General features: G+C 40.4%; 1 protein-coding gene across 3 annotated transcripts in view; it reads right to left on the bottom strand.

Moving 5' to 3' along the window:
* The window catches only part of ccdc146 (coiled-coil domain containing 146), a 67,318-nt gene that overhangs the window by 6,713 nt on the left and 46,793 nt on the right, over positions 1-13,812 (bottom strand). For 2 of the 3 annotated variants that reach the window (XM_088988518.1, XM_088988519.1), the window contains 14 exons: positions 12,634-12,691; positions 11,120-11,211; positions 10,952-11,045; positions 10,785-10,858; positions 9,610-9,837; positions 8,762-8,851; positions 8,114-8,210; positions 6,719-6,811; positions 6,355-6,522; positions 5,072-5,160; positions 4,720-4,884; positions 4,276-4,351; positions 4,051-4,199; positions 3,760-3,988 (listed from right to left, as the gene is read on the bottom strand). In XM_088988518.1, coding sequence (XP_088844644.1) covers positions 3,760-3,988; positions 4,051-4,199; positions 4,276-4,351; positions 4,720-4,884; positions 5,072-5,160; positions 6,355-6,522; positions 6,719-6,811; positions 8,114-8,210; positions 8,762-8,851; positions 9,610-9,837; positions 10,785-10,858; positions 10,952-11,045; positions 11,120-11,211; positions 12,634-12,691 — 1,702 coding nt within the window. The remainder of the gene's footprint in view (positions 1-3,759; positions 3,989-4,050; positions 4,200-4,275; positions 4,352-4,719; positions 4,885-5,071; positions 5,161-6,354; positions 6,523-6,718; positions 6,812-8,113; positions 8,211-8,761; positions 8,852-9,609; positions 9,838-10,784; positions 10,859-10,951; positions 11,046-11,119; positions 11,212-12,633; positions 12,692-13,812) is intronic. The other variant, XM_088988520.1, reaches the window with a different exon arrangement.

Here is a 13,812-nt window from a genome sequence, read left to right as displayed (position 1 = left end):
ATAGAAAGCTAGCTAGGCAGCTAGTAGATAGCTAATAGATAGCCAAGAGATAGCAAGCCAGATAGCTAGTCACTTAGCTATATAACTAAAATATATCTAGCTAGATAGCTATTTAGCTAATAAACGGAATGTCACTGATTAAATTAATAATAATAATAATAATAATAATAATAATAATAATAATAATAATAATAATTAGCGCTTTGTCCCAGCTTCAGCTGTTGTTAAAGCGCTATATAAAGCAATATTACATTGTATTTTCGCCACCCGCCCTCATTTCAAGCTCATATAACTCCAGAACCATATCATTTAGAAATTAACTCTTTATTTCTGATGAAAGAAGAGAGTCTAAGGATTCTCACGCTGTATATTAAATATTTATGTAGTCCTAAACCTCAATATTTTGTGGGTCCTGGAATTCAAGTGAAATACATGAAAAATAAAGGGGCACTTAGCAGCAGGTGGGCACACGGAAGGAAACACTCTCATCTGCCACCTACTGGAAACACAATGCAGTGAATGAGTTAATCGCGGTCACGAAAGCAACTGATTTATTATTTCTTTTTTTATTATATCCTATTCACTTATGGGGAAGTTTTGGCTCTTAGCGAATCTCCCAGAATCCCTTCGATGTTATCGACGATCTCAAAACGTCATTTATTATGCACGCCCTGAAGTCAAGAAGCGGATTTACTTTTGCGGCTCAAATTTGCATTTTCGAATTGGCAACTTGTCGCCCTTCATCTACGGTCCATCCAAATAAGTCATCTGGAGTTGCCATGGCAACAACAGGCTACGCTCCGAAAGTCCCCCTTGTGATTTTTTTTACACTGAACACACAACGTCGCCTTTTAAAACAATATCAGATAAGGCAAATTGGATAAAAAAAATACTATTATTAATATATATAATAAATGGGCGGAGTTTAAACTCTAAAGCCTGATTATCTCCAGCAAATTACTTGATGATGATGATGATGATGACGCCCACCGCCCGCCTTCTTTAACGGGTTGTCAGGAACAGATAGGAAGAAAGGGGGTGGGGAGGACCTCAGGCGTCAAGCGACTCTCCGAACACATTAAAAGAATGATAACCAGGGCCTAGGCCATGCATGAAATTAAAAAGGTTTTATGTTGGCGGAGAAGGGAAAATAAAAAAAAAGATACAGTGATACCTCAGCTTACGAACTTAATTGGTTCCCAGAAAGTGTGTGTAAGGTGAAAAGTTCGTCTTCCAAACATTAATTTCCCATAGGAAACCATTACAATAAAAATGATCCGTTCCCAGGTCCCGATAAAACATAATTTTCTACTAAATAAGCATTAAAACTACACCACATATACCTTATTTTATGTATAATAAATGTGCTATTGTCTTGTAATTAAAGAAATAAACTGTACGGTATAATAAAGTCGTTTTTTTGACCTTTGTCATGCTCGTTGATGTGGTTGTCTTTTGATGATATCCAAGTGAAGTTTCCGTGCTTTCCCGGCGATAATACCCTCAGTCACATGGTCCCCTGCTAGCTGCTTATCGTGAATCAAAATCAACAGAAAATTTTCAACTTCTTTTATTGCCAGAGACCGTTGCTTAGACAACATAAAAACACCCTTAGCCACACCTAGCAATGGTCCACAATGCATACAGGTACTAGTACGCTAAGTCACAAAATTGCACAATACGTTGGTGTTTTTCGATGATTTCCTTCTTCTGCTTGTATATGGAAACAGTTTCTAAGTACACCATTCATTGGGGGTGCAACGTATACTCCGGTGCGCCTTATACACAGCGGAAAAGTCATTTTCATACATTTTGCTCCCTTCGTAGCAGTCTGGGTTTACCCTCGTCGCACCCCTCCCATTCCTTGGGAACCTTAAATTTGAAGAGTCTTTTCCAGTTCCCCTTGGACCGGGTGTGGGTGTTGGGGTGGGGGGTTTTGTTGACACTGAGAAATGTCACTTGGACTGGTTGCTAGGGACGATGGGCCGGTGTTTAATCGCGCATAAACACGGGCTATTCTTCTGTCGCAACATCTGGTTGTCCATCCAACATATGCCAAATAACCCCCCCCCCCCCACACACACACGTGTCATCTTCCAAACAGCTCCTCTGACGGGGGAGACAAAGGGGGGTGGGGGTGGTGGGGGTGAGACAAAGTGGGGGAAGGGGGCTTCTGGCCAATTCAATTCATTCTCCGCGCAAATTCAATCCCCACGCAGGTAGGTTTAGTCATCCTTTTTGCATCTATTTTGTATTCGTCTGTGATCGCTTTATCTGCTCATTGCAACCCGAACCACTGCCCCCCCCCGTTTCACTTTTGACGGCAAATGGCGACAAAGATGGATTGGGGGGCCATCTGCGGGCCCATTGTCGTTTCATCCGCGGCGGCTGTCATTTGTTTGGAATTTTAATCATGGGATGAATAAACACAGACTGGCGGCGAGTGTTTATGAGTTTAAGCGACGTTAACTCCCATGCAACAGTTCAAAACAACCCTCCTCCCCCCCCGTCAGCCCCCTTTTGCCCTGTCCTCTTTTATTATCGCATGTCACCCCTCCATCACTTCATTCTTCAAGGGAGGGGCTTGCTACGCACTCCCTGCGGTGGTGAGTCACTTTGTGTCCGTCCCTCCGTTTTTATGTTTTCATCCAACCTGTCTGTAAACGGCGCGTGGGGAAATCCACCGTGGAGACACGTGGAGTGCGTAAAGAGACGGCAACAACCCCCCCGGCTGACACCCATTTCTTTGGCGTGTTGTTTCATACCATTAGGGAGACATCACTTCCTGTTTCTTTCTCCCCACTCTCCGAAAAAAATGTGCCACCTTCAATAAAAGTCATCGACAAGTCCAGAGACACCAAAAATAATCTTCCAACACCACAAATATTCCACGTACAGTGATATCTTAGCTTACGAGCGCTTTAGCTAACAAACTTTTCACCTTACGACCATTAAATTCACGAGAATATCATATTGGCATACAAACTAGTTTTTAGCGGATGAACACCAAACCCCAGCGTCGAACAGCGCCACGGTGGCTGGCGGACTACTTTTCGTCACCCTTTTTCTTTGAGTGCAGATGTAGTTTTTTATCGATTGGAGTACTTTTGCTGTTATTGGACCGAAAAAGACCCCACCACAGGCTAGTGTTAAGCCGAAGAAGACACAAAAGAAAAATACGGTTGAGCAGAAGAAGGAGATCATCGAAAAACACAAACAAGGTTTGTGCGACTTAGCATCCCACAACCAGTATGCTAAGTCGACCATTGCTACGCGTAGCTAAGGGTGTTTATGTGTTGTGTAAGCAACGGTCTCAGGCAATAGAAGAGGTTGAAAAACTTTTGTTGATTTGAATTAAGGAAAAGCAACTAGCTGGGGACCGTGTGAGTGAGGGTATTATCGCCGAGAAAGCACGGCAACTTCACTCGGATATCATCAAGAGGCAACTACATCAACGACTAAAGGTCAATAAAATGACTTTATTATACAGTACTGTTTGTTTCTTTCATTACAATACAATAGCATATTTATTATATTTTAAAATAAGGTATAGCTTCAGCACTCAGTTTCTGGAAACCAATTAAGTTCGTAAGATGAAGTATCACTGTATTATATCACTAGATTAAAGTTTTCCAAACATAAGGCGCACGGCATTATAAGGCGCTACAGTAGAGCCTGGGGTTTACGCACTACTTCTTTTACAGGGGGAAATGGAATCGATGGCCTTCGATAGTAGTTGCGAGACCTGTTGAGGATTACCTCGAGCTGTAGCATGATGAGCTCCTCCTCTATCTTCTTCTGAACTAACACTTCCTTCTTTTGAAAGCAGAGCAGCCTGGCGGTCTCGCCGATGCTCGACTTCAGCTCCTTGCTCTCCCTCTCCAGGTTTTCCAACGCCTGGTCGCCCGCGGCGATGACCGCCTCCTGCGAGTTGACCTTCTCCTGGTAGTTGAATAACACCTCCTCGTGCTCCAAAAGCTGAATTCCCCTGTGGAGAACAAGAGGTTTGGATGATTTGAATCGCCCAAAAAACGTAATTGACGAACGCACAGAAAATTCCGGCGCTGTACGGCTCCTTCCTGGTTCCTGTTGACGTTGATCAGCGCTTGTTCCTGGAGGCTGATCACTCGGCGGAGTCGTTGCAACTCCACTTCGTTGTCTTCGCCTTCCTGGATGACTTCACGTCTTTGCTGAGCAACCTATAAAATGTTTAAAAAATGATCGGTTTCCAGCGCTGAAAAACAGATCGGAGGTTATCAATAAATCAAAAGAGACCTTGTTGATATCGTTGAGTAGTTTTTCCTTCATTTTACGCTGACTGGAGACTTTTTTTTGAGCTTTGGTCAGCAGACTAAAAAACAAAAAAACAGTGAGTAAAAAACAGTGAGTAAACTTTGAAAACAATTCATGGTTAAGATTCTTGTTACATCATAAATTATGACAGCTGAGCTAGCTATCAAGCTACCTGCCAAGCTATCTATTATTATTATTATTATTACTTTGTGATATGTACGAAGCAATCAAAATGGACAGTCTGCCGCTGCTTGGAATTCAAGCGGATTGACGTGGGACAGTAGACCTCTTTTCGTCAATGGATGCTACAGTTTCATATTTGCTTTTCACAGTTAACTTGTAGCGGACGCGCACGTTCCACCAGGACGTCACTGATCCACTGGTGAAAAAGACACTTTGATCCAATCCCAAAATCATTGCTCAAACCTGTCCTTCTTGGCGACGATATTCGTTTGGATCTCCAGCTCATTTTCCAGCACCTTGGCCCGCTCGGTTAATTCGGCGAGGGCGTGCGAGGCCATGCGCTTCAACTCCACATACTTCTTCTTCTCCTCTGCAATCACGTCGTAAAATTGCTCGTACTGTAGCAACCTGAGGTAGAAAAGGGGAACGATTAATTAGCGGCTCGGCGTGGCTCGAAATCAACAGATGTCAGGTGAGCGTCGTAGATTGTGAGAAACGAGACGTTTTTTTTGGGTCTTTTCTCGAACATGAAATCAATCGCGGGGAATGAAAGAACGAAAAAGAGAAGAAGAAGAAAATAATAATAAAGCGACACCTGCGCTGCAGCATGGCACTCAGCTTGCCGTGATGCATCACGATGAGCTCCTTCTCTCGCAGCTCCTGCTGGATGCGCCGCTTCATTTGCTGCGGACGGATTCAATCACACAGGCGCCGTGTTTTACGGCGCTGGCGGGGGAAGACATGAATAGGGACCGCGGTGCTCGGGTGGGTTCGGAATTGATCGCGGATTGAAACGGGACAACAACGGAAATTGTCTCGTTGTTGTCCACTTGGGGGTTATCGTCTGGACGATGCATAATAGGGGAAGTGTGACTTTGAGTGTGTGTGTGTGTGGCTTTAAAAAGGTGGATTCTGGGTTGGTGAGTGATATGGGTGTCAGACAAGAAGAGTATTGTTATAATTAGAAGAAAAAAAGCAAGAATTGATCAGGAAATGGCTCCAAAATGCTTAATGCAAAAAATGAACACTAACCAAAAACTACATTTTATCTTTTTAAAAATTACAACACTTACAAAATATGTTTTAATGTTTGTCACTATCATACATGACCTTTTGGCGTTTATTTTCAATTTTTACGGTATTCACTGTACATCTAATGACAATACTTTCCTAGACAATAATAAGTGACTGCTCTTTTTTAATCTTGCCCTTGACAAAAACCCTCCATAAGATTAAAAAAACAAAAACTAATACTAAAGTTAAGACAAACTGAATTAACTCATTCACTGCCAGACGATGTGCAAAAATGTGTCCATTCCAGTGCCAGGATTTTTGCCATTTTCACTCAAATTCCAGGACCCACAGAATATTGAGTGTTAGGACTACATAAACATTCAATCCAGCGGTAAGAAACCTTAGACTCTCTTCTTTAATCTGAAAAAAAGTTAAAATCTAAATTTTATAGGTCTGGAGTTATCCGAGTTTGAAATGGGGGTAGATGTACAAAATAGAATGCATACATATTGATTTCTAGAGCGCTTTAACAACAGCTGAATCTATACCAAAGCGCTAACATGGACAAAAGGCAAGTGCTTCCCCCTTGTGGGAGGGACAAACACTGCCAGAGGTCTGACCAGCGCTTTATCGGCAACCCCTTGCAAGAAAAACCCGAACAAATTCGGGAATGGTAGTGAATGAGTTAAACGCAGCATCAATAACATGATAACAATAAATTAATCAAACTGAATTCAAATAAAAACAAAAACAAATGGAACCTGTTGTAGGCTCAAGTTACCGTCTAGCTAACTGTTAGCCTGTCTAGGTGGATAATTCTGTGTGATTTCCCCAAACTGCATTTGTTGTGTGTTTGTTGCACACCTCGGATTTGAGCATCTCGCGGTGCTTCTGGGCTCGTTCGTCTACTTTGACGCTCGTCAGACATCGGAGATGATGCAGTTCTTCTCTCAGGCAATCCGATTGCTTCAGCAGCTCCTGGATGTTCGCAGACTGCTGCCGCTTCTGGCACGTCTTGTCGGCTCTTGTTAACTAGCAAGGGAGGGGGGAGGCATGAATGAATACTTAGCATTGTTCTTAGCGTAAAAAAACAAAGCTTTTGACTATGTGTTAAGTTATGCAGGTGTGAAAAAAAACAAACGCGGCAAAAAAAATGCTAGCGTTGTCGGTGAGTAACATTAGCAAAGCGGCACGCTAACGACATGGCGGCGGCGCCCACGCCCCTTACCTGTTTTTCAACGCTCATTTTGAGAGAGTCCACTTCCTTCTGTAGTGTCATGCTCTGCGCGATAGCGGGCCCGCTTTTCGGGAGAGCGTCCAACTGGGAATGGAAAGTTGGAAAGTTGATGTACCGTGTAAAACATATCAAAAGTCAAAGTCAGCTTTATTGTCAAATATGCTAATATACAGTGATACCTCAGCATACAAACCAATTGGTTCCCAGAAAGTGTGTGTAAGGCAAAAAGTTCATCTCCCAAACATTTATTTCCCATATGAAACCATTAAAATGAAAATACTCCGTTCCCAGGACCCCATAATATATAATTTTCTACTAAATACGCCTTAAAACTAAACAAAATAAACCTTATTTTAACTATAATAAATGTGATATGGTATTGTACTTAACGAAATAAACCGTACAGTATAATAAAGTTGTTTTATTGACATTTGCAATGGTCGTTGATGTAGTTGCCTCTTGATGATATCCGAGTGAAGTTGCCGTGCTTTCTCGGCGATAATACCCTCACTCACACCGTCCCCTGCTAGCTGCTTTTCATTAATCAAAATCAACAAAAAAAATTTCCACCTCTTCTATTGCCTGAGACCGTTGCTTCGAAAACACAGAAACACCCTTAGCGACACACACACCCATAATAGCTTCCTTGTTCTTCAGCATGGTAGCAATGGTCAACTTAGCATGCTGGTACTGGGACGCTAAGTCACACAAACGCACACCTCGTTCGTGTTTTTTAATAATCTCCTTCTTGTGCTCGACCATAATTTTCTTTTGTGTCCTCTTCGGCTTAACACTAGCCTGTGGTGGGGTCTTTTTCGGTCCCATAATAGCAAAAGTACTACAGTCGATAACAAACCACATCTGCACTCAAGCAAAGAGGGTATCGAAAAGTAGTCCGTTTGCCACTATGGCGCTGTTCGACCGTGGGGTTTTGTGGTAATCCGCCGAAAACTAGTCCGCCAGGCTAGACTATATGCTCGCAAATTTAAGGTTCGTGAGGCGAAAAGTTCGTGAGCTAAAGTGTTCGTAAGCTGAGGTATCACTGTATAAAAAAAAAACAACTTGACCGTAACAAAGCTTGCATTTGCGCCATTTCCCAAATACGTCAACTCCCGGACGTGTCATCCATATTTCCATTTTTGCGTAGGTGTGAGAAGTGCTGACACCATTTCCCTGATTCTCTCTCTTTCACTTTCAGTGCAGTGAAATTAGAGGAAGTTGAAAGACTTCTAAACAAAATAAACACGACCCTGATGTAACGGATGACACAAATGTTCCGGATAACAGGAACAGGGACGATTTCCCAGTCCAAAATGTTCCCCGTCACTTTCATCCGAATGATGGTAAGGAGCTACAAAAAAGTGAAAAAGACGAAACGTCACCTACCCGCGCCTGCAAGTCCTGGCAGGTGGATTGCGCGTGCCGCAGTTGTTCAGTGGCCATGGCCAGCGTTCGCTCCATCCTCGTGAAGGCCCGCATGTGCCTGCGGAGACAAACAGAAGGCTTTAAAATATTCATCACCGTCTTAACCGTTATCCTGGGAGAGGCGGGTGTGCGGGAAGGGGGACAAAAAAATCAATTGTTAGCGTATAGTCGCATGTAAAATCTCAATCTGATGTGGTTAAATGCCTCCACCAGTGAAAAGGAGGAGGATATTATAGGAAATAAAAAATCATCCATCCAGACGACATGATGTTCTAGGAATATTTTTTACATTTATTTACAGGTGACATTACGACCGAGTTCCGTTCCGACCAAACGGTCGTAAGTTGAAATGGTCTTAAGTTGAAATCAATTCAAAATGTAGAATAGAGACTCATAGGCTAAATGACACGCCCGAGGTACAGTGGATTGCTGTACGAGCGTGAGATGCTGGCTGGCTGGCCAAAATTGTCGTACGCGTTGCCTGCTAGCGAGTTGAATTACAATTTTTAAAAATTGGGTCTGGAGGTCATGGTCGTAAGTACGGGTGGTTGTAAGTCGAGCTGGTCGTAAGTCGGATGTTACCTGTATTTGTATTTATTTATTTGTTACCTTTTTTTCTCTTTGAGCTGCTCGGTTTGTCTCTCACATAGCAGCTTTCGCTCACACATGATGCTTTGCAACTTCATTTCCAGGATGCCTCTGATAGTTAAAAATAATAAATCAAAATAAAATCATCCATGTGACACACACAAAAATAATTATATTGACTTATTAAGATAAATTTCACTTTAAATAACAAAAATTAAATCAAAGTGAGGGATATACAAAAAATATAATTATATAGATTAATTAATTTATTAATAGATTAATTTCACTTCAAACAACAAAAATCAAATCACACAAGAAAATAATTACATAGATTAATAAATTTAATCATTCGCTGCCATTCACAAATGTATTCAGGAATTGAAAATATGACGTTGACGCGTCATTCTCGAATTTGTTCGGGTTTTGTTTCTTCATGCTTAGGTGTCGATAAAGCGCTGGTCAGACCTCTGGCAATGTTTTTTTCTTTTCCATAAGGGGGCAGCATTTTCTTTTTTTCCACGTTAGCTCTATTTTCAAGCCAAAGCTGTATCAACCAATATTGCATTGTATTTTGGACATCTGCCCTCATTTCAAGCTCAAATAACTCCAAACCCATATCACTTAGGAATTAACTATTTTTTTTCTGATGAAAGAAGAGAGTCTAAAGTTTTTAACGCGGCATTGAATGTTGATGTAGTCCTAAAACTCAATATTCTGTAGGTTTTGGAATTTGAGTGACAATGACAAAAACCCTGGCACTGGAGTGGACACATTTTTTGCACATCGTCTGGCAGTGAATGAGTTAATTTCACTTCATAATAAACAAAAATAAACTCAAAACAATTCAGGTGTAATCACATCAAGTGTACCTGCGTCCCAGAAGCTCAGCTTGTTCCTCCCTGACGACGTCGCGTTCTTTCTGCGCCTCGTCGTACTTTTTCTGTCCAGCCTCCGCTCGGGCCCGGAGAGCCTCCATGTCCTTGGTTAGCTCTTCCTTTTGCGCCCTGAGGTGATGGTTTTGCTCCGCCGCCTCTTTCGCTTCATTCGCGACGGCCGCCAACTGGGCGTCGGTCGCTTCCAGCGCCTTCAGGGCGGCTCTGAAGGCCGATTTGTGCAAACGGGTACTTAGCATTGGACACTCCACGTTCGTTAAACATACAACGGGAACGGCCATTTTTAAGTCTCAGAATTAATAATAATCATAATAATAATCATAATAATAATCATAATTATTATTATATCTAACTGGCTAGCTATCTAGCTATTTTCTGTCTATTAGCTATATAACAGGCTGGATATCTAGCTAGCTATTTGCTGTCTATTAGCTATGTAGCTGCCTAATTGGTTATCTAGTTAGCTCTCTATTTTCTGTCTATTAGCTATCTAGCTGGCTGGATATCTTGCTGGATAGCTATTTGCTCTCTAGCTGGCTAACTGGTTATCTATCTAGCTAGCTATTTTCTGTCTATTAGCTATATAACTGGCTGGATATCTAGCTAGCTGTTTGCTGTCTATTAGCTATCTAGCTGTCTAACTGGTTATCTAGTTAGCTCTCTATTTTCTGTCTTTTAGCTATCTAGCTGGCTAGCTGGTTATCTAATTAGCTAGCTATTTTCTGTCTATTAGCTAAGTGGCTGGATATCTTGCTAGATAGCTATTTTCTCTCTAGCTGGCTAGCTGGTTATCTAGCTAGCTAGCTATTTTCTGTCTACTAGCAATCTAACTGGCTGGATATCTAGTTAGCTAGCTATTTGCTGTCTATTAGCTAGCTATCTGGATAGCTGGTTAGCTAGCTATTTTCTGTCTATTAGCTGTCTAAGTAGCTGGCTAGCTATCTATTACCTATCTATTAAGCTCGCTATGTATCAGCTATCTAGCTAGCTTGCTATCTATTAGTTAACTATTCGCTTTCTATCTTTTTGAGTTACTTCTGGGTTGAAAACTTATCCTGTGACTGTAAAGTGACCTTGAGAGTTTTGAAAGGCGCTTAGAAATGAAATGTATTATTATTATTATTATTATTATTATTATTATATACACTCACTCCTTCTCTGAACGTTTTTTGGCAATCTCCTTTAAAATCTGCTCAGGTGCTGCGAGGAGCTGAGCTTTCTCGGCCTTTGCAGCACACAAACACACAAGGGAGGCGGTTATTATTTTATTGATAGTGAAACATTCGCTCAGTGCACACTCGCTCCCTCTCACACATACCTCTTTGATTTGTTGGATTTTCCTCAGTTGGTCCAGCTCTTTGGCTTCCTCAAGCGTTTGCGTTTGGTATGTTTCCATGTCTTCCTCCAAACCGCTGAGCGAAGACAAACGCAGACGATGTTTCATGAACAATGAATGACTGGCGGCCAACGGGAAAGGAAGAAATACCTGATTTCCATCTGTCGCTGGGCCACTTCTTTTTTTAGTTTTTCGCATTTGTCCCGTAGGGTCGCGGTGGTGCTTTCCAGCTCATGTGGGATCTGAAAGCGGATTCATTATCAACGAAGGGATGGACCCAATAATGTCTTGTGTCACTTTTGGACAACATGTACATGTCCAGGGATGAGCAAGAGCTGATATAAGGCCTTATTTGAACGTATCGAGTATTCGAGTAAAAGTCAGTATTAGTCACTGTTGCATTTTTTTAGCTCTACTTTCATTCTCATGCATTTTGTTAGTAATAAATACATAATAATACATTACATTTTAAGCGCCTTTCAAAGCTCTAAGGACACCTTACAGTAAATACATGAATAAAAATAGTTGTTTAAATTGATTTACTCGTGGTATCGGTTACTTGGTATCGATCTCGGTGATGAGTATTTGTTGGTATAATTATTTTTTTTGGGCTCTACTTTAATTCTTATGCATTTTGTCAGCAATAAATAGATAGATGAATACATAAGAAATTAATAGATTTTTTAAAAAGTTATTTAAATTGATGTACTCGTGGTATCGGTTATTTGGTATCGGTCAAAGTGTTAAATACTCGTTGGCATCATTTTTTGTCTCTACTTTAATTTTTATGACTTAAATAAACAGATAAATGAAAAATAAATAAATATATTTGAAAAGTAGTTCTTTTAATTGATGCACTCATGCTATCGGTTATTTGGTATCAATCTCAATGTTGAGTACTCGGTCTCAATTTTATTTTGCTCTACTTTAATTCTTACGCCCTTTTTCAGCAAAAACTACTTTTAGATATAATAAAATACATAAATAACTACATTTTAAAAATAGTTATTTCAATTGATGCACGAGTGATATCAGTTACAGTACTTGGTATCGATCTAAGTGTTGAGTCCTCGTAGGTATAATTTTTTTCTGTACTTTAATTCTGATGCCTTTTGTCAGCAATAAATAAATAGACAGATGAATTAATAAATACATATATATATATAATAAGTAAAGAAAGAAAGAACATACATAAATACATACATTTAAAAAATTGTTTAAATTGATGGACTAGTGATATCGGTTACTTGATATCTATCTCAGTGTCGAGTACTCTTTGGTATCATTTTTTATTTTTTGGTTTATATAATGCTTATGCGTTTGTCAGAAATAAATAAACAAATAAATAAATAAATAAATAATCATAAATAAATACAATTTAAAAATAGTTATTTCAATTGATGCACTAATGGTATCAGTTATTTGGTATCTATTTTAGTGTCACATCTTGGTGTAAAATTAAAAAGCCAACTGTTGCCATGACGATTTTAGGAATAAGTGGTGGCTTTAACAGTTGTGAATATTATATTAAAAAAATATATACTCCGTATTTTGGCGCACATCTGCTCAATACTTTTCAAAAGTACAATGGTGACGTTTGGATGGAAGATGGTTTGAAGCGCAGCTCAAAATTCCTTCCCTTCACCCCTTCAAGTGACACTTACATCAAGTTCCGTCGCGATGTCATTCTCCTTCAGCAGACATCGCTTTTCTTCCCGGAGCCTGCACCGAGGTCAAAGGAAGGTGAAAGGAAAAAGAAGAGAATGAGAAAAATCGGAGACAAGACAAGCAAAACATGGGATTTTGCGTTTTTTTTGTTTTGTTATGAGTGTCATTGAACTGAATGTTCCGGAAGCACCGATGAATGTTATCACGTTGCCTAGCAATGTTCCAGTGACCCCCCCGTTGACCTCTGGATCGGGTGGGGAGCATTAAAGTTGTTCTTTTCCATTTCTCTGGGTGCATCCGACCCCCTTTTGAATGCATCGATATTAGCGTTGAGAGATTGGGAGACGAAGGAAAAAAGGGAGGCCTGTGGCAGAATTGAGGAAGATGGGCCAAACGAAAGCGACGGGGGAAACCGAAATAACTCTTGACGTCAAGTACGCGGAGTACATGTAAACACTTCACGGGGAGGAAATGTTACATTCCATTGGCAACTGGCTCCAATAAAACAGATACAGGCAGACGACAGAAAAAACTAAAGTGAAAAGTTGAGAAAATTGATAGAAAACACAGTGAAATATGGACTCGTTTCAACTTTATTGACAGTTCAAAGGCAGAGTGTAAACTGCAAGGTTAAAATATCCCATCAATCAGGCTCTGCAAATAACCCGCACAAGCAATCTGTACAATTTGAAGAGAAAAGACAAGCAAGGGAACCAGCTATTCATGAAGTTTCTAGTGCGTCTGCCTGCATCTGTTGCTGTTGCAATATCACAATTTCTAAGATGGACAACCACGAGCTCCTGGAGACACTTTATGCAAAAAGCTATCCATTCCTTCAACGACCATTGCAAAGGTCAATAAAACAACTTTATTATACAGTACAGTTTATTTCTTTAATTACAATACCATAGCACATTTATTTATTATACATAAAATAAGGTATATTGTGTGTAGAAAGGTATATTTTATGGGGACCTGGGAACGGATTATTCTCATTTGAATGGTTTCCTATGGAAAATTAATGTTTGGAATACACATTTTTCGCCTTACACACACTTTCTCGGAACCAATTAAATTCGTAAGCCAAGGTATCACTGTACAGCTTTTCTCTTTAGAAGTTGTAGGGAAATAAATTAAAATTAAAATATTTTAAAACTAATTCCCATTACGATTAA

Source organism: Hippocampus bargibanti, linkage group LG22 (genome assembly GCF_051943395.1).
Source record: "Hippocampus bargibanti isolate YZ-2025 linkage group LG22, ASM5194339v1, whole genome shotgun sequence".
Classification (NCBI taxonomy): domain Eukaryota; kingdom Metazoa; phylum Chordata; class Actinopteri; order Syngnathiformes; family Syngnathidae; genus Hippocampus; species Hippocampus bargibanti.
This window is presented reverse-complemented; position numbering and strand designations above follow the sequence as displayed.